The following is an 18,421-nucleotide window of genomic DNA, read 5'->3' as shown; positions in this document are numbered from 1 at the left end:
AACAGTACTACTAGACAGTATCTTCCTTAATTGTGCATATACCAGATATTGGGGGGTCAAGTTACATAACTTCATCTTCTCTAATTTGGTTGCTTGTATTTTTTCCCACTTTATCTTGCTCTCCTTTCAATATTTCAAGATATTGGGAAGTAAGAGGGGAAAGAAATATAAAATTACCAGGTTTATTTTGATTTGTGTAGCAGAAGGTCCTAAACCAGGGATCGGCAACCTCTGGCACATGGCTCGCCAGGGTAAGCATCCTGGCGGGCCGGGCCAGTTTGTTTACCTGCTGCATTGGCAGGTTCAGCCGACCATGGCTCCCACTGGCCGTGGCTCACCGTCTCAGACCAATGGGGGTGGTGAGAAGCGTCGCGGGCCGAGGGATGTGCTGGCCATGGCTTTCTGCCACCCCCATTGGCTTGGGACAGCGAACTGTGGCCAGTGGAAGCTGCGATGGGCTGAACCTGCCGGTGCGGCAGGTAAACAAACTGGCCCAGCCTACCAAGGTGCTTACCCTGGTGAGCCGCATGCCAGAGGTTGCTGACCCCTGCCCTAAACCTTTGAGTAATATCTTACAAAGAAATCTCAGAGGCCATTGCTTCACCAGGGTAGCAAGTACAGTATAAATTCAAGCAGTCTGGTGAAGTTTTAAGGTTTTCACCTCCATTCTTTGTAGGCCACCAAGCCCTCAAATAATCCCTTTCAGTTGCTCTATAGCAACCATTTTTACCCCTCATCCTATAACCACATTATAGCACAGTGCACTATAGCTCAGCTCCTTTCAGGTCTGGAGACAGACCACAGAGCAAAACCAAGGAAGATACTCCAGAAATTACACCTCCCAGGTTATATAGAACAATCCACCCTGTCTGCTCATAAGGGACCCAATCCTGCAAAGTGCTAAGTGTCTTATTCCTATTCACTTGGAGTTGACGATGCTCCAAAACTCACAGGATGAAAATGCAGAAAAAAATCAAACCGTTTATAAGTGCATCTGCTACTCCTCAAAAAAACAAACAAACAAACAAACAAAAAGAACCCAAACACAGTTAAGTAAGTTGTGACTGACTTGTTCCAGGAATAGATTAGTCAATAAACATCTTCTATACTGACTATTTGACAAAATTTGACTGTATAAAATCCACACAATTTAGACTGCTACTAAAACTATCCTAACAATACAACAAGCTGTACTAGACAATCCCCTCCATTGCTCACCTGTTTTTGAGATGTGCTTCCAGCTCACATCGTTGCATTACCTCCTGACATACTGAAGAAAAGGGACACAAAACAAACAATTTGTCTAACAGTTTATGCACGAGAATACTGGATTTTTTGCAAAGTTTAAAATGGAGCTTTTTTCGATCCAACGGACAGAAATCCTTCTCCTGCAAAAAGTTCCTTAGGCACTTGTAGCAGAACGTGTGTCCACAAGGTGTGTCTAAGGGCTGCAATAAAGGCTGAAGGCAAATATGGCAGACCAAGTCATCATCCACTTCATTCTGATAGTTGTACAAATGATTCTCCCTTGTCCAGTGTTGCTGGCCACATTCAAAACACACAGGATTCAAGGAGGAAGTCTGCTCTACTGAAACCATCTCATCATTTGTAGTACCCATTGTACAACATATGGTGTAGGTTTTGTTTCTTCATCAGTTAGACTAGTTTTGTAGTCTTGATTTTTTACAGTAAGGTGACTTATTCTTATGCTCTTTAATGAAAGGTCATTTTTCTGCAACATACAAGAAAATTAAAGTTATTCACGCTGTGTTACAAATGAGCAATATGAAAACACTGATTAGAACAGTTTAAATTGCTCCAGTTTATCAAAATACACCTCTACCCCCATATAACGCTGTCCTGGGGAGCCAAAAAAATCTTACTGCGTTATAGGTGAAACCACGTTATATCGAACATGCTTTGATCTGCCCGAGTGTGCAGCCCCACCCCCCCCCGGAGCGCTGCTTTACCGCGTTATATTCAAATTCATGTTATATCAGGTTGAGTTATATCGGGGTAGAGGTGTATATATTAAAAATGCCCTAATTAGCTTAATGGATATGCTTTTTTTTTCCCAGCAATCCATCATAAAAGGGTTAAAATGAAACAAATCCATAACATTAATTTTGTATTACAATAGAAACATTTTATTGTTATGTAATAGCTGTAATGTAATACAATTCCAATTATTGTATAGCTTCTGCATCCAAGAGGATTGTGGGTTAACAGCAAGGGCATGTTATACTATTTTAGATTAAAACAAAACAATTAGTTTTACTAACAAAAATATATTCCATTGTAAATTGAGGTTATGAGGCTAATTAATCAAATGTGTACTCCAATACACGAATAGATGTGTTTCTTCAGCAACCTCAATAGCTGCTCAGTCTGTGGCATCCCATTAACAAAATACTGTCCACACGCCACATTGTGCCTGTATGTTTTTAATTAGTGGATTACTGCACACTGAAGTTAACTCATTCTACCCAATATTATATATTTGATTCAAAATGTAGTGAAAGGCCAGGAAAAAGGTATGGCGTAAACTGATTATAAATTGTGCATAACTATTGACACTACACAATCAATATGTTTGCTTTTACATCTAATGAAGTTAAACATACAGCACACTCACGCTGAAAGAATTTACACCTAGCTAGGATACTTAAATGTCAGTCAAAGCCAATATTTAGTCCTTGCTTATTATGAGATTTATAGCATGTTCTAACATTCCAGAGATTTCTGTGGAACATTAACAGATAGCAGTAGCACAAAAGGAGCAGTGGAGGATGAGTAGTTAAGCCATTTATAAGTAGATATTTTCTGACTCCAACTATTAATTACAAATCAACACCATTCCTATTCTTTCAATACCCAAACATATAATAAGCAGGAAAAATCTCAGTCATCATAGCTCAGGAAATGACACTGGACCAATCTGGTTACTTCAACAACATTGGCTCCATAATCAATGTCTTGACACCAGACGTCATGATTTCTGTGTTAAAAAAAGACAGGTGAAGTATCTCACTGGAGCTTATTAAAAACGTAAGTGACTTATACTGCACTCCTTTACAGAACTCAGTCCAGCATCACATGATGAATATACCAGTGAGATACTTGATAAAGCAAAAGATGACAACATCAGCCTTTGGGAGAGAGGCTGATAAAAACTGGGTGACTGGGCAACAAAATGGCAGATGAAATTCAATGTTGATAAATGCAAAGTAATGCACATTGGAAAACAAAATCCCAACTATACGTACAAAATGATGGGATCTAGATTAGCTGTTACCTCTCAAGAAAGATATCTTGGAGTTATTGTAGCTAGTTCTCTGAAAACATCCACTCAATATGCAGTGGCAGTCACAAAAGCTAACAGAATGTTGGGAATCATTAGGAAAGGGATAGATAAGATGACAGAAAATATTATATTGCCTCTATATAAATCCATGGTATGACCACATCTTGAATACTGCAGGCAGATCTGGATGTGCCATCTCAAAAAAGATTTATTGGAATTAAAAAAGGTACAGAAAAGGGCCACAAAAATGATTGGAGGTATGGAACAGCTTCCATATGAGGAGAGATTTATAAGACGAGGACTTCTCAGCTTGGAAAAGAAATGACTAAGGGGGGATATGATAGAGATCTATAAAATCATTATTGGTATGAAGAAAGTAAATAAGGAGGTGTTATTGACTCCTTCTCATAACACAAGACCTAGGGGATCACCAAATGAAATTAATAGACAGCAGGTTTAAAACAAACAAAAGGATGTATTTCTTCATGCAACACATAGTCAACCTGTGAAACTCTTTGCCAGAGGATGTTGTGAAGGCCAGGACTATAACAGGGTTCAAACAAGAAATAGATAAGTTCATGGAGGATAGGTCCGTCAATGGCTATTAGCCATGATGGGCAGGGATGGTGTCCCTAGCCTCTGTTTGCCAGAAGCTCAGAATAAGTGACAGGGGATGGATCACTTGATGATTACCTGTTCTATTCATTCCCCTTTAAGCACCTGGCATTGGCCACTGTTGAAAGACAAGATACTGAGCTAGATGGACGTTTGGTCTGACCTAGTATGGCTGTTCATATGTAAAAAGAATTCTTAATATATGAGGAGCCTTTAACAAAAAAAAAAAAGAAAAAAAAAAAGCATCAGCACATAGAAGTGAATAAAAAAGTAAAGCAAGAAAGCTCTTAAGTGTGTCAGTGTATGTAGGGTTTTCACTGTGCTATTCAGAACTATCACAAAAACATTTGTTTTACAAAAAGTTTAAGGTCAGGTCATAGATAAACATTGTTTACTCAAGTTACACATATGTAGACACACCTGAGCACCAGGGGGTGCTTCTGGTAATGATATTCCAATGGGACTCTGAAGAATGACATACAGATGACAGTACTTTTAGGAATAATATAATGGTGTTCTTATGATGCTGAAGTCACCATGACTCATGGGCAACTCCAGTACAATGGCATGAGATCTCATAGCTCTGGTGATAACCATGACACACACACGGATCTGATCTGCAGCACAGATGTTAAGTATGCCTTGCCACAGTCTGATCACCTCATTCTTGCTGAGGTCTGGGTCTTGTTCCACCTTTCTAACAGGGTGATGGACCCGCTTTGATGTTCCACCCCTGGGGACTCATGGATTCTGTTGGGTTCCAGAACTTTTGAGCAGAGAACAGTACCCAGACACTGGATCAGTGGGTTGACAAGCTTGTAATACGTTACAACTACTTGTTGTCTAAGACTGTTCTTGTGCATATCCTCTCCCTATGCATCCTCCTCTTGGGTCACCATGGGTTATTGACGGACAGCATGGCTTACAGATGGCACAAGAGTGAATGAGGCAGGAGTACTGATGGCAAGAGACTGGTATTGAATCCATTACCACCTCAGGAAGTTGTGATCTGTGGTGGAGACTAAAAGATCTTTTTTCTCATTCACCCTATTTTCTCTGAAGTCCCCAATAGAGGGACTGTTCTGGTTATGGAGGCTACCTCACTAAGTGGCACTGCCTTCAAACTGGTTTCAGTTTCTGCAGATAGGAGCAATCTAACAAATAACAGTATATTATCTCTGATCTCATGGCAGCTGAGTCAGAAGAGGTAGCAGACCCTTCTTGCTTTCTTAAATATTACGTTCCTTTGCAACTGGAGGTGCCAAGAGAGAGCTGTTTCCCAATGTTGAAAGGATCCATTCCCTGCATGGCTAGTGAAAACCAATATTCAGCATCCTATATCCAGCATGACTATGTACAACTGCTGAGATGTCTCCTAGAATTATAGTATCAGCTAAAGAAATTTGCAAACAAGAGAAAAAAAGATGTGTGTGGGGGGGGGAAAGCAAAAGTTTTCCAACTTTGTCTTTCAACACATATATTTCATCAGAAAATAAGTCTCCTGGGATTTTTATGAGACAGCAGAATAGCACAGATGATGCTCTGGTCTGTATAATAAAATGCCTTGTCCCTTTGGCAACAGCCTGTGACTGGATATCCAACTGTACAAAAGATATATAGCAAGCTCTTATTTTTTTTTTTGTCTAAACTTGGTCTTACTTATAGGTCTTTTGGTTCTGATTTACTGATATAACTACAATTCTCAGTGAATCTTCTCAAATTCCTGCATTGGCTTAAAATGTTGTCTGTTTGGGCGGGTTTGGGTTTTTCTTTGGGGGGGGAGGGAGGCAGAGATTCAAATGCCATGATTTTCACCTTTTTTCCTGGAGCAATACTATAAAACATGAAGTGAAGAAGGCTCACAGCAAGAGCTACGCCCTCCCTCATATTAGTGTCCTGTCCCCTTCATGCTTGACAAAGAACAGACGATTGCTTCACAGTTTAAAGATGACTATGTATTTCTAAATGAATGCCTGGAAGAATTTAAACTAGCCAGGTTCAAAATCTCACATTAAGAAATTATTGGAGGATTAGTTCTTAATAATTATTTATCATTTTTTAAACGGAACAATATATTTTTCCCTGGTCCCAAAACAGAAATATATTTTTAAAAATTAACTGTTTTATATTCTCGGTTCCTCTTAAAATTTTCACATCCCAGAGTTTCCAGTTACATGCGTTACTCTGCACCTTTTCTTTCAACAAAAGGGAAGACCAAATGAGTTCCCTCTCAATGACTGCCACCGTTGCTCCTTTGCTGTTCTCAGTGGTCTCCCTGCATGGCACCAGCTTCTCTCCAACACAGACGATCCAGCTTTCATTGCTATATAACTAATTGATATAACAATTTATTTTGGAATGGATATTTTCTCATTAAATATAATGTACATAAAACCAATCAAACAATATCCAATTGAAAGCTCTGAAACCAAACATAATGAAAAAATAACCAGCTCTGTTTCCCCTTGTTCCAGGGCTGTTCTATGCTGGCCTGTTCCCACAGCCTCAGGGCTTCTCTAAATTGGGCTGGCTGCCAATAGCCCTAAGATGCTACTCTACTTGCTGAGGTAGAGATGCCCAAGCCACACTCTCTTTCCCCAGCAGCTCTGGGTAGGGGAGGTGTAGGAGTTACTATGGAGGCTTTACTTAACCCAGCCATGCCTAAATACAGGGCATCCTACTGCAGCCAGATAGAGGAAATCTGTTGTGGCAGGGTGATGCATAGCTGCTCTAACACAGCCCAAGAGATAGCTAGATGAAATAATAACTACATGAACAAATCATAGCGCCTCATTCATCAACATGTTGGGTCACAGGATACACTGACTAAGGACAATATATATGTTATAAGAGTCAAAATGTATTTTAAAGATTTCTGAATTCTCTTCTGTCCTGGTTCTTGTACTGCACCCATCACCATGCTAGTTGAGTATGAGGTAGTTAAGTAATATTATAGGTCTTCTTCAAAATTACACAGAATTTTACATTTTCAAACTTTCATACAAATATAAACTAGCCTTCATACCAACCAAAGGGAGCAGGTAAGCACCACTCCTGTATTGTGTAGATGAGGAAACAGGGATAGGTTAAATCACTTGCCCCAAACTACAGCAGAGCCACAATTAAAAATGATAAATTCCTGGTGTCATAGTTTCAGGGTAACCACACCTGTATCCCCCTACTCTGTGGGTCCACTCCAGGAGTGCCCAGTCAGGTCTCCAGCCATCACCTGTCTCTTGTTCCACTCCCTTTTCATTGGGGGCTTACAGATTGCACAAGTCCCTGCCTTACACTGTGATACCACCAGCAAGCCAGTCTGCCTAAAGGTGAGTGTAACCCACACACCTCTTGCGTGTAGTGCTCTGTCCCACCTAGTGGCACTGAGACCAATTAGAGAGCACTTAATGAGTCTACTCTACAGCCTTAGGTAACAGCCAGTTGGCTTTTATCTCATGCAGCAGAGGCTCATGCATTTAGCTCCAGAGGTCCAATCTCGCCCACTGCCGATGGGGGTCTGTCGGTGTTACATCGGTGCCTGTCCTTTGCTTTCTCTCCAAGGGCTGTGAACAGTGTACTGCCAGCAGTTACAAGTTGCCACACAGTTCTTTCTAGGCAAGGACCTTTATTCTTATGGTAAAAGCATTATAGAGAAAACATTTAAAAAAAAAATCAAAGTACACTAAAAGCTTACCAGAGGTCACCATTAGTCTTATAGGGCTACAGTAGGCCAAAGTCTTCCCAATCCTTCTGAAAGGGTTGGGGCCCCCTTTGGACAGAAGGAACTGTCCATTTGCTGGATCAGAAAGAAGTCCCTGAGTCAGTTTAAACACAGACTTTTTATATCAAAATTCCCTTCTCTTTGTTGATCTCTGGAAAACCCACTTTGAACCAGTATATGAGAGCCTCCTGAGCGTGTGGTACCTCATCCGCCATTGGTTTTGGGTTTTAGAGAAGCTGCAGAAATCCTCCCCCCAGAGTTGTATACAATACCTGATCCACAGTGACACAAACCATTTATAAACTAAACACAATATGGCCCATATATATACTGTGTGGGATTGCATTATCTGTCACACCTGGTTCCCAGTGCAATGTTCAGTCCAATATCATGCTTAGCAGTAAATACAGTATCTAGTCTGGTGACTTTGAAAGCTGTTTCAAGTAGGCAATAGTATGATTAGCTAATTAGAGATGGCAGAAACTGTTCCATATTTAATCTCATCATATTTTTCATTTCAAACATCTGGCGCTATAGAACAAGAGCAGTGCTCCATGTCAGTTCCCACTGCCTACATTGCCTGTCAGCCTGACTCAGCAGGTACGGCTTCTGTTTTTATCATTAAAAATGTACAGTAAAAATACCCATGTAAATGAGGCAGAACTAGAAACAATACTCTGATGGCTTTATAACATCTGTATTAATGATTCAGATATCTGAGGCTTCACCATAGTCATATGCAGGAAAACCGATTTTAATGTAATTTTAAAGTAATCCTGTAAGAGTTTACTCTGAAAATACTAAAAGTTTACCCCAATTCTAACTTTGGGTATTTATTATTATTATTTATTATTGTATGAAGCACAGGAGCCCCAGTCATGGCCCAGGACCCCATTGTGCTAGGTGCAGTACAATCACAGAAGAAAAAGACAGTTCCTGCCCCAAAAGAGTAAGTATAAGAAAATATACAACAAATGGATCTAGATAAGGGCAGTACAAGGAAACAATGGGACAATATTGGTCAGCATGATAGGTTGTGGTCTCAGTACACCAGCAGCTTAATCATTGTCAAGTTTTTTGTAGGATCTAAAGTATTAAAATACTATGATGCCACAGGAAGGAGTCTGGCAAGTCAAAAATCAATAACGTTGCTGGAGAGGCAGAAGTGCTGACCAAAGCCTTAGCAGATTTCTGTTAAGGTAACAGTAACACTTTTAGTTGAATCCTTTCAGCCAACATGCAAATTTTCAGACTGATGTTCAGTCTTATCATATTCAGGAAAATTAAAATATTAAGTTTGCAAGAATGAGCGGGCCTTTTGTATTCAAGCAAATAAAATTACATCCCAATGGTAAGTTTTGTATTTGGTCAAAATTATACTGGAACCAAACAATGCTGGGCTCAAATTACTGTCATCGATTTACATTGTCTTTTCCCCCTATGCTAAGTATCTACAGTCCATAAAAACAATGCCCATAGAATAATTATACCATACAATTAAAACTGTGCTCATAGTAGACTGCATTTGGACAGTGCATCGACCTCACAAAACTTCAGGAACACTTTGCAGACAATGCTTCTGTTTTTATGCTGCAGGAATTCAGTCTTAGGGTTTTTAAATAAGTCACGTCTCTAAGAAAAGTACTTTCAGCTACTTCAGCAGGAAGGTAGTTTTACAGCGCAACAAATGAAGCATCACTTAAATCTGGTGAATGCAGATTATGGAAGAGTCAACACTACTGAAACTTGCATTTCGTATTTATGTGTGCTATGTTTCCATAGTAACAAAAAGCTACAGGCTTTAATTACAGCAGCTCCTTTAAACAGGGGTCTCTTGCAAAGACACCTGCTGCATGTTTTCTTATAAAAAGCTAAGACTCTAGAATAATTGGATCAATGGAATATCATTGTAACTTTACAGCCTGTGATCCACTTGTCTAGACAGATAGGATCCAAGTAGTGATCCTGTCAACTACAGGAAAGATGCACAGGAAGGAAAACCAGGTACACTCTAAATTGGGGTGAGAAAACTATGGCCCGTGGGCTGCATCCGGCCCCTCAGACCCGCCGGGGAGCAGGGTCAGGGGCTTGCCCCATTCTGTGTGTACCTGACCCTTTTGCAGCGTGAGGGAGAACCTGGCGCACGCCTATCTGGAATGCGCCAGGTTGCAGCCCCTATTCTGGCTCCTCCAGAACCTCATGTTGCGGTTCTGGCTGCACTTTTCCCCACATCTGTTCTTTTTTGCACACTCCATCCGTAGCGCCCCACGAAGTCGCGAGACCTCATAGTCAACCTCCTCTTGGCCCTGGCCAAACTCTCCATCTACACTACCAGGAGGAGGATGCTGGATGAAGGGGTGCTCTGCGATTGTGGAGCGTATTTCCATTCCTCCCTAGTTTCATGCGTCCGGGCAGAGTTCTACTGGGCACCGTCCGCTGGCTCCCTTGACACCTTTGGGGAGCAGTGGGTGCTGTCTGGCGTTCTCTGCTCGGTGTCCCCATCCGGTACCTCGTTTTGAACCTATGACCTTCACCTCAATACCTGTTTTTTCATTTGTTGTCCCCTGCGCTCATTTGGTCCCTGGGTCCAGTAGTCCCTCCCGCTAGGCTGGGGGAGGAGCCTTAAGAAGTGAGTGCAGGTTTCCAATCAGACTCCATGTGTGCTGTGGCTCCACACGTCCCCCCTCCAGCTCCTACACATCTGCAGGTACCGTGCTCTGCAGGTCCCATTGGTCAGCACCGCACCTCCACATAAGAACTGGAGGGGGGACATACCGCTGCTTCTGGGAGCTGCTTGAGGTAAGTGCCACCTGATCTCCTCCTCCTGCGCCCCACCACTCTGCCCCAGTCCGTACCCCCTTCCATACCCTTAACCCCTCATTTCTGGCTCTACTCTGGAACATGCACCCCCAGCCCAGAGCTTGCACCCCCTCCAACACCCCAATAACCTGCCTCACAGCCTGGAGCCCCCTCCCATACTCTGAACCCCTCTGCTCCATCCCCAGCCCGCAGCCACCTCCTGCACTCCAAACCCCTCATCCCTGGTCCCACCTCAGAGCCTGCACCTCCAGCAAGAGCCTCACCTCACCCACTCCTGCATCTCAACCACCTTCCTCAGCCCGGAGCCCCCTCCCACAACCTGAACTCCTCATTTCTGGCCCCACCCCAAAGCCTGCAACCCCAGCCGGAGCCCTCACCCCCTCTGTCATAAACAGATGGTTACGGGTTAATGTCTCTTTTACCTGTAAAGGGTTAAAAAGCTCAGTAAACCTGGCTGACACCTGACCAGAGGACCAACAGGGGGACAAGATACTTTCAAATCTTGGTGGAGGGAAGTCTTTGTTTGTGCTTTTTGTTTTGTTCGCTGTTCGCTCTCGGGACTGAGAGGGATGGGACATCATTCCAGGTTTTCCCAATCTTTCTGAATCAGTCTTTCATGTTTCAAAATTGTAAGTAATAGCCAGGCAAGGCAGATTAGTCTTATGTTTGTTTTCTCAACTTGTAAAGGTTTCTTTTCCTGGAAGGATTTTTTTACCTCTGTTTGCTGTAACTTTGAATCTCAGGCTGCGGGGGGTGGTCCCTCTAGTCTATATGAATCTGAGTACCCTGTAAAGCATTTTCCATCTCGATTTTACAGAGATAATTTTTACTTTTTCTTTCTTTAATTAAAAGGCTTTCTTTTTAAGAACCTGATTGATTTTTCCTTGTTTTAAGATCCAAGGAGTTTGGATCGGTGTGAAGCCTCTCAAGGCAACTCAGGGAGGGGAAAGTCTGGGGGGAAAAGGAGGGGGATGGTTAATTTCTCTTTGTTTTAAGACCCAAGGGGTTTGGGTCTGGGTTCCCCAGGGAAGGTTTTGGGGGAACAGAAAGTGTGCCAGACACTAAATTCTGGCTGGTGGCAGCGTACCAGACCTAAGCTAGTAATTAAGCTTAGAAGTGTTCATGCAGGTCCCCACTTCTTGTACTCTAAAGTTCAAAGTGCGAAAAAAAACCTTGACACCCTCCCATACTCCAACCTCAATTTCATGAGCATTCATGGCCCGCCATACAATTTTCATACCCAGATGTGGCCCTCAGGCCAAAAAGTTTGCCCACCCCTGCTCTACATGAAAGTAGCTTGGACTGTGCCAGAAAGGAACCCTATTAAACTGGGCAGCAACTACAAGAGACTAAATATTTAGTCAGAAGTATTTGTTCAAAGTATGCAAAAATCATCACCTTCCACAACCCATTTAGAGGGAACCCTCATTTTTGGCTCAGGAGATTGCAATAGACCTACTCTAGTCAAACAAATCTTAATGGAAACAGGAGAGATGAGGACTGGTACCTCATAGGCCTCTTCAATGAAACACTAAGTTCACTATAACAAATACAGATGCTACATCAGATAAGTCTCCAACTCAAAGAAAAGGAGAGATCAAAGAAGAGAAATTTTTAATAAATACACTATTTTTTGTATATATATTAGACATAAGAAATTTGGAAAATTTAGACCGAGCAAGAGACCCTCAAAAAGTTGGAGAAAAAGAGAAACCAAGACGTACAGTAGAATAAACAAGGGTGTGAAAGCAGGAAACACCAAGTTTTTTTTTTTAAACATTTTATCTATTAGATGCAAAAACACCCAACCCCACCTGGTGACAATCACCAAGATTATGAGCTCTCTCTCCTTCCTTCAGGAACCTACTTCAACCACTCCTGACTGAGGCAGGGAGCAAAAGACTCAGACAAAATTGTGCTAACACATGCAGGACTTCTTAGAAATTTAAAACTAACCCATTTGTGGAGCAGGGACACAATATACGGATTCGTGACATGCATCCGACGAAGTGGATATTCACCCATGAAACCTCAAGCTCCAAAACGTCTGTTAGTCTATAAGGTGCCACAGGACTCTTTGCTGCTTTTACAGATCCAGACTAACACAGCTACCCCTCTGAATATAGGGATTGTGGTACAAGGGTAATATAAGAAGCAAAGAAACCTAAGAGCCGCAATCTGGGCACAGTGGAGAAAATATGTACAGAAACAAGAGGAAGGCCAGCATACAATACTTTATAGAGAAAAACAGTCAGTGTGTTTGTATTTAAAGCATGAAAAAGTTTTTATGTCATTTATAGAAAACAAATGCTCTATCCAGGCTCTGTTATTGAAAACTCAAAACAAAATATTGTAGTTAGATAGACTAAAAGGTCAGTCTAAAACATCAAAGCTTTCTAGAAAAACAGGCCCAAGGTACCTTATACTAGTGCTTTGGACCAAACTAACAGCAGAATGATCTGAATTATATTAAAGATAATGACCACTTGTTGCTGTCAAATACTGAATTTCGGTAGATCAACTTAAAAAGCAAAGCAAACCTGCATACCAGAATCAGACATAAAATACAAATATATTTTGGTGTCATCTGCATAACAGTGAAATCTTATCTCAAAGACTTTAAATAATGGCAGAATATTCTGAAAATACATAAAGAACTAGAGAGAAGTACAGAACCCCTTAGAGATGCTCCATATACAAGCAGTCATAGTGGGACATATATTCAGGATCCATAAGTGTTTAAAAATTCTTTACATTAAAAAAATCACATCAAAACAAGGACATAAGAGTTCAAACTAAGACCATAAAACATTCAAGGGGCAATGGGTCTCTATCTTTTCCATACCTATATTGTGACCACGTTACAACACAAAACATCACGGGCGCTCACTCCCATTAACCAGGAAGAAAGGGAAATGGTTGTGAACCCCTGTTTATGACTCCCAGGTTCAAAACCCACATTATAGTGAAATAGTAGTCAGGATATCAGAAGCCTAGCTGGCTGTTCTGTGGCCACAATAATCACATGCTATAATGCCAGAATAAATATGCAGAACTTTAAAGACCTTGCCCATGGTTTCTATTATACTATGAAAACAAAACACAAACTTGCTATAAACACAGACTACATACCACAGGAACCTATGGATGTGTCACCATTATACCTCAGGCAGATGAAACTAGTAGGTGAAATTTTTCTCTCTCTTCAACACTCTGTTGTGTTCTTCTATCAGGAAGAAGAGTAAAGTACATTACTTTTGAAATACCAAACTCAATTTCATCTAATAAGGAAAATAATTTCATTCAGGATTATACATTCACCAAGTCTGAGACCAAGACTTGTTTGTTATAAAAACAAAGTTTTTCTTTTTTTTTTGGTAAACGAGTGCAAGATTTAAATAACTTGATTGCTCTCTTAGTTGAAAAAACAATTTCCTCAAGCTTAAGTAATTCAGCTAAACATGGCTTTTCTCCAAAGTATAGAAAAGCATCAACACAACCGTTGATTAACATCACTGTAAGGGGTAGGATTTTATGTCTGAGAAAAAAATTAGTATGCTTGCAGTCAAGAAATTAACAGCAAGGGGATAATTAGCCAGACTGCTTCTTTCTTACTGATTGACTGAATTGCGGAGGGAGGCAGAGAGTGAAAATTTTGCTTATCCATGCATTTATTTTCTACAAGACAATCTATCTAACAGCTTTTAACATCTGGGTTGCCCTTTCTACTTGGAGAGATTAAGACAGCAGAAAGCCATCAATCAACAAGCTAAACCTTCTATAAAGCTTACTCCCATGTATCCTGTTCCCAGATGACAGCTTCCACAGAAAAACAGAACAACTTTAACTATATTAAACATAATGGGCTCCCTTGGTACCCAGAATGTAACATATAAAAGACATGATTTGGTTATATTATACAGATTTTTAGAAGCCAGAGGCAGGTGAGAGAAATAAAAAGTGAAGTGTGGCTATATTCTCTTTTCATCTTGCTCGAGAGGTGTCTTAATTGGAGAGCAAGCCCCAATCACATCACTATCCTAAGGGTCTAAATGAAGACACCTCCAAGGAGATAACTATCTTGGAGCTGCCCTGGAGAGAGGGTCAAGGTGTCAGCAGCCACAAGGAGGTGAACCCAACACAGACAGAAAAATAAAGGGAGGGTGGGGAGAAAGAATCAATTGCTTCTTGCAAATCCCCCCAGTGGAAGTAGATTCCAGAGTAAGAGTTTTTAGGATGTCTGTAGGCAGAAATAGGAAACCTGACCCTTCAGACAAACTTACACCATCTTCCATGACAGACACCGACCTCCTCTTTGGCTTCCCCTTCTCTGCCAGTCAATCACATTCTGGATGGCAGTGGGAGCTGAAATTTTTCTGTAAGGCAGATTATGCTCAGTAACAAGCTCTTTGGCTCAGCAAAAGGATAAGGAAACTAGGTAAAATATATGATCAAATGAAAAAGCACACTTATCTAAGATGGAAAATTTCTAAGGAGATCTAAACCAGATAGGTGGGAACTCTTGGTTTTGCCCACTCTTCTTGGTGTGAAGGATGGATTCCTGAGACAAAGCGAGGAGACAGATTTTTACAAATGGCTCAGCCCCTTGACTGAGAGCTATGGACCTGCCTTAAACAGACTTCCTTTAAAAAGTGGAAGTCAAATCCTAATGAGGCAAATAGAAAGCAGCATAACAACTGCCAAATTAAGTGCAAGAGTGTAATAAGAAAAACCAAAGAGGAGTTTAAAGAACGGCTAGTCAAAAACTCCAAAGATAATAACAAAATGTTTTTTAAGTACATCAGAAGCAGGAAACCTGCTAAACAACCAGTGGGGCCTCTTGACAATCAAAATACAAAAGGAGCGCTTAAAGATGATAAAGTCATTGCGGAGAAACTACATGGATTCTTTGCTTCAGTCTTCACGGATGAGGATGTTAGGGAGATTTCCACACCTGAGCCGGCTTTTGTGGGTGACAAATCTGAGAAACTGTCACAGATTGAAGTGTCACTAGAGGATGTTTTGGAATTAATTGATAAACTCAACATTAACAAGTCACTGGGACCAGATGGCATTCACCCAAGAGTTCTGAAAGAACTCAAATGTGAAGTTGCGGAACTATTAACTAAGGTTTGTAACCTGTCCTTTAAATCGGCTTCGGTACCCAATGACTGGAAGTTAGCTAATGTAACGCCAATATTTAAAAAGGGCTCTAGAGGTGATCCCGGCAATTACAGACTGGTAAGTATAACGTCGGTACCGGGCAAATTAGTCGAAACAATAGCTAAGAATAAAAGTGTCAGACACATAGAAAAACAAACTGTTGAGCAATAATCAACATGGTTTCTGAAAAGAGAAATCGTGTCTTACCAATCTATTAGAGTTCTTTGAAGGGGTCAACAAACATGTGGACAAGGGGGATCCAGTGGACATAGTGTACTTAGATTTCCAGAAAGCCTTTCATAAGGTTCCTCACCAAAGGCTCTTACGTAAATTAAGCTGTCATGGGATAAAAGGGAAGGTCCTTTCATGGATTGAGATCTGGTTAAAAGACCGGGAACAAAGGGTAGGAATTAATGGTAAATTCTCAGAATGGAGAGGGGTAACTAGTGGTGTTCCCCAAGGGTCAGTCCTAGGACCAATCCTATTCAATTTATTCATAAATGATCTGGAGAAAGGGATAAACAGTGAGGTGGCAAAGTTTGCAGATGATACTAAACTGCTCAAGATAGTTAAGACCAAAGCAGATGGGGAAGAACTTCAAAAAGATCTCACAAAACTAAGTGATTGGGCAACAAAATGGCAAATGAAATTTAATGTGGATAAATGTAAAGTAATGCACATTGGAAAAAATAACCCTAACTATACATACAATATAATGGGGGCTAATTTAGCTACAATGGGTCAGGAAAAAGATCTTGGAGTCATCGTGGATAGTTCTCTGAAGATGTCCACGCAGTGTGCAGAGGCGGTCAAAAAAAGCAAACAGGATGTTAGGAATCATTAAAAAGGGGAGAGAGAATAAGACTGAGAATATATTATTGCCCTTATATAAATCCATGGTAGGCCCACATCTTGAATACTGTGTACAGATGTGGTCCCCTCACCTCATAAAAGATATTCTAGCACTAGAAAAGGTTCAGAAAAGGGCAACTAAAATGATTAGGGGTTTGCAGAGGGTCCCATATGAAGAAAGATTAAAATGGTTAGAACTCTTCAGCTTGGAAAAGAGGAGACTAAGGGGGGATATGATAGAGATATATAAAATTATGAGTGATGTAGAGAAAGTCGATAAGGAAAAGTTATTTACTTATTCCCATAATACAAGAACTAGGGGTCACCAAATGAAATTAATAGGCAGCAGGTTTTAAAACAAATAAAAGGAAGTTCTTCTTCACGCAGCGCACAGTCAACTTGTGGAACTCCTTACCTGAGGAGGTTGTGAAGGCTGGGACTATAACAGTGTTTAAAAGAGAACTGGATAAATTCATGGTGGCTAAGTCCATAAACGGCTATTAGCCAGGATGGGTAAAGAACGGTGTCCCTAGCCTCTGTTCATCAGAGGATGGAGATGGATGGCAGGAGAGAGATCATTTGATCATTGCCTGTTAGATTCACTCCCTCTGGGGCACTTGGCATTGGCCACGGTCGGTAGACAGATACTGGGCTAGATGGACCTTTGGTCTGACCCAGTACGGCCGTTCTTATGTTCTTTTCCCTGCCAACAGGCAGGGACAATCAATATATTACAGGTTACCAACCATATTCTCAGAGCAGTCCAGGAAACACTTCAGACCACATAGCGCCAGGCACTTTACGCTATGAGGGAGAAGTGTGAGGGGTTATAGAAAGGAAACAAAAGGCATCCTGGATAGAAGGGGACTTGAAGCTTCAGTCACCTGCATCAACCAGCTAAAGGTTGTCACTAGAAAGCACTTAAACTGGCCTACCCAGTCATAATAAAGGAATGCTTCTCCAGAGATCTGGAAACTATTTACCTGTTCCCAGTGCATGGTAAATATTTCCAGGATGGAGGCAGCTTCTAAAAAATATTTACCTTCTTATGTTATATTTTCATGGCAGACTTCTCTATACTCAAATTAGCCTACATCAAGTAAGAGCTGCAAATTAGCATTTGAATGGCACAGAATGACTGTATTAACTGCAGAGTGATTCCATTTAGTCGGTAGCACAGTGTGATTGTATTAGAGCTAATGACTTGTGCTACACCCCCTGGTGAATCAGTCAACTCAAGTTAAAAACTACCAACACCCTGAAGTTCCGAGATTTTAATGTGTGGATAGGATTTGAGTTAACAGAGCAGTAAAGACAAAACCCTAGATGGTGGCTGGTCACACCTGGGTTAGATCACCTGAAGTGCTCACACCCAAGCACAGATCACCCGAGATAACTCTGCAGTGAAGACCTACCAAATGGGTGTTGCTGTAATATAACCAAAGTTCATATAGTAAAATAGTGCATGACTAGACAAGAGAGGAAAATAAATTAGAAATCTGCATCAAGACATCCCTCGACAACGGCCTGACCCAGCACCTCTAAAGTGAACACAAGGTTTGTCATTGGTTTCAATAGAAGCAGGACTGGCCCCACTTTAGGCCCCAAACTGCACCAGATTGGTCTCTTGCACAGAGCCTCACTAAAGTCAACAGGGCTCTGCACAAGAGCTGGGGTCCACTCATGAGGAATTCACAATGCAGCCTCAGGTTCTCCTTGGTTTTTAACTCTTCTGAATGATTTTCTATTCACTTCACGACACCACAGAAGTTTCAGAATGTCATAGGTTTTAGCAATCGGCATGCTGCAGAAACTACGGACCTTTCTGCAAAATTTATATCCAGAATGCCATGGAAAACACTGGATGTCCTGGTTCTGAGTAACTGGAAATTCTTATGCTGCCTAGTTTTAAGTTAAAATCTTTACTGAATGCAAAAGAAAATCTAAGG

General features: G+C 41.1%; 1 protein-coding gene across 8 annotated transcripts in view; it reads right to left on the bottom strand.

Annotated features, from left to right (window-relative positions):
- Positions 1-18,421, bottom strand: part of LNX2 (ligand of numb-protein X 2) — a 108,052-nt gene that overhangs the window by 27,520 nt on the left and 62,111 nt on the right. For 7 of the 8 annotated variants that reach the window (XM_050937224.1, XM_050937219.1, XM_050937218.1 and 4 more), the window contains one exon: positions 1,219-1,732. In XM_050937224.1, coding sequence (XP_050793181.1) covers positions 1,219-1,619 — 401 coding nt within the window. In that variant the 5' untranslated portion in view covers positions 1,620-1,732. Of the gene's footprint in view, positions 1-1,218; positions 1,733-13,589; positions 13,634-18,421 lie in introns of those variants that run through there. The other variant, XM_050937223.1, reaches the window with a different exon arrangement.

The sequence above is a fragment of the Gopherus flavomarginatus genome, chromosome 1 (genome assembly GCF_025201925.1).
Source record: "Gopherus flavomarginatus isolate rGopFla2 chromosome 1, rGopFla2.mat.asm, whole genome shotgun sequence".
NCBI lineage: Eukaryota > Metazoa > Chordata > Testudines > Testudinidae > Gopherus > Gopherus flavomarginatus.
The sequence above is the reverse complement of the archived record's forward strand: the minus strand, read 5'-3'. Positions and strand labels throughout refer to the sequence as shown.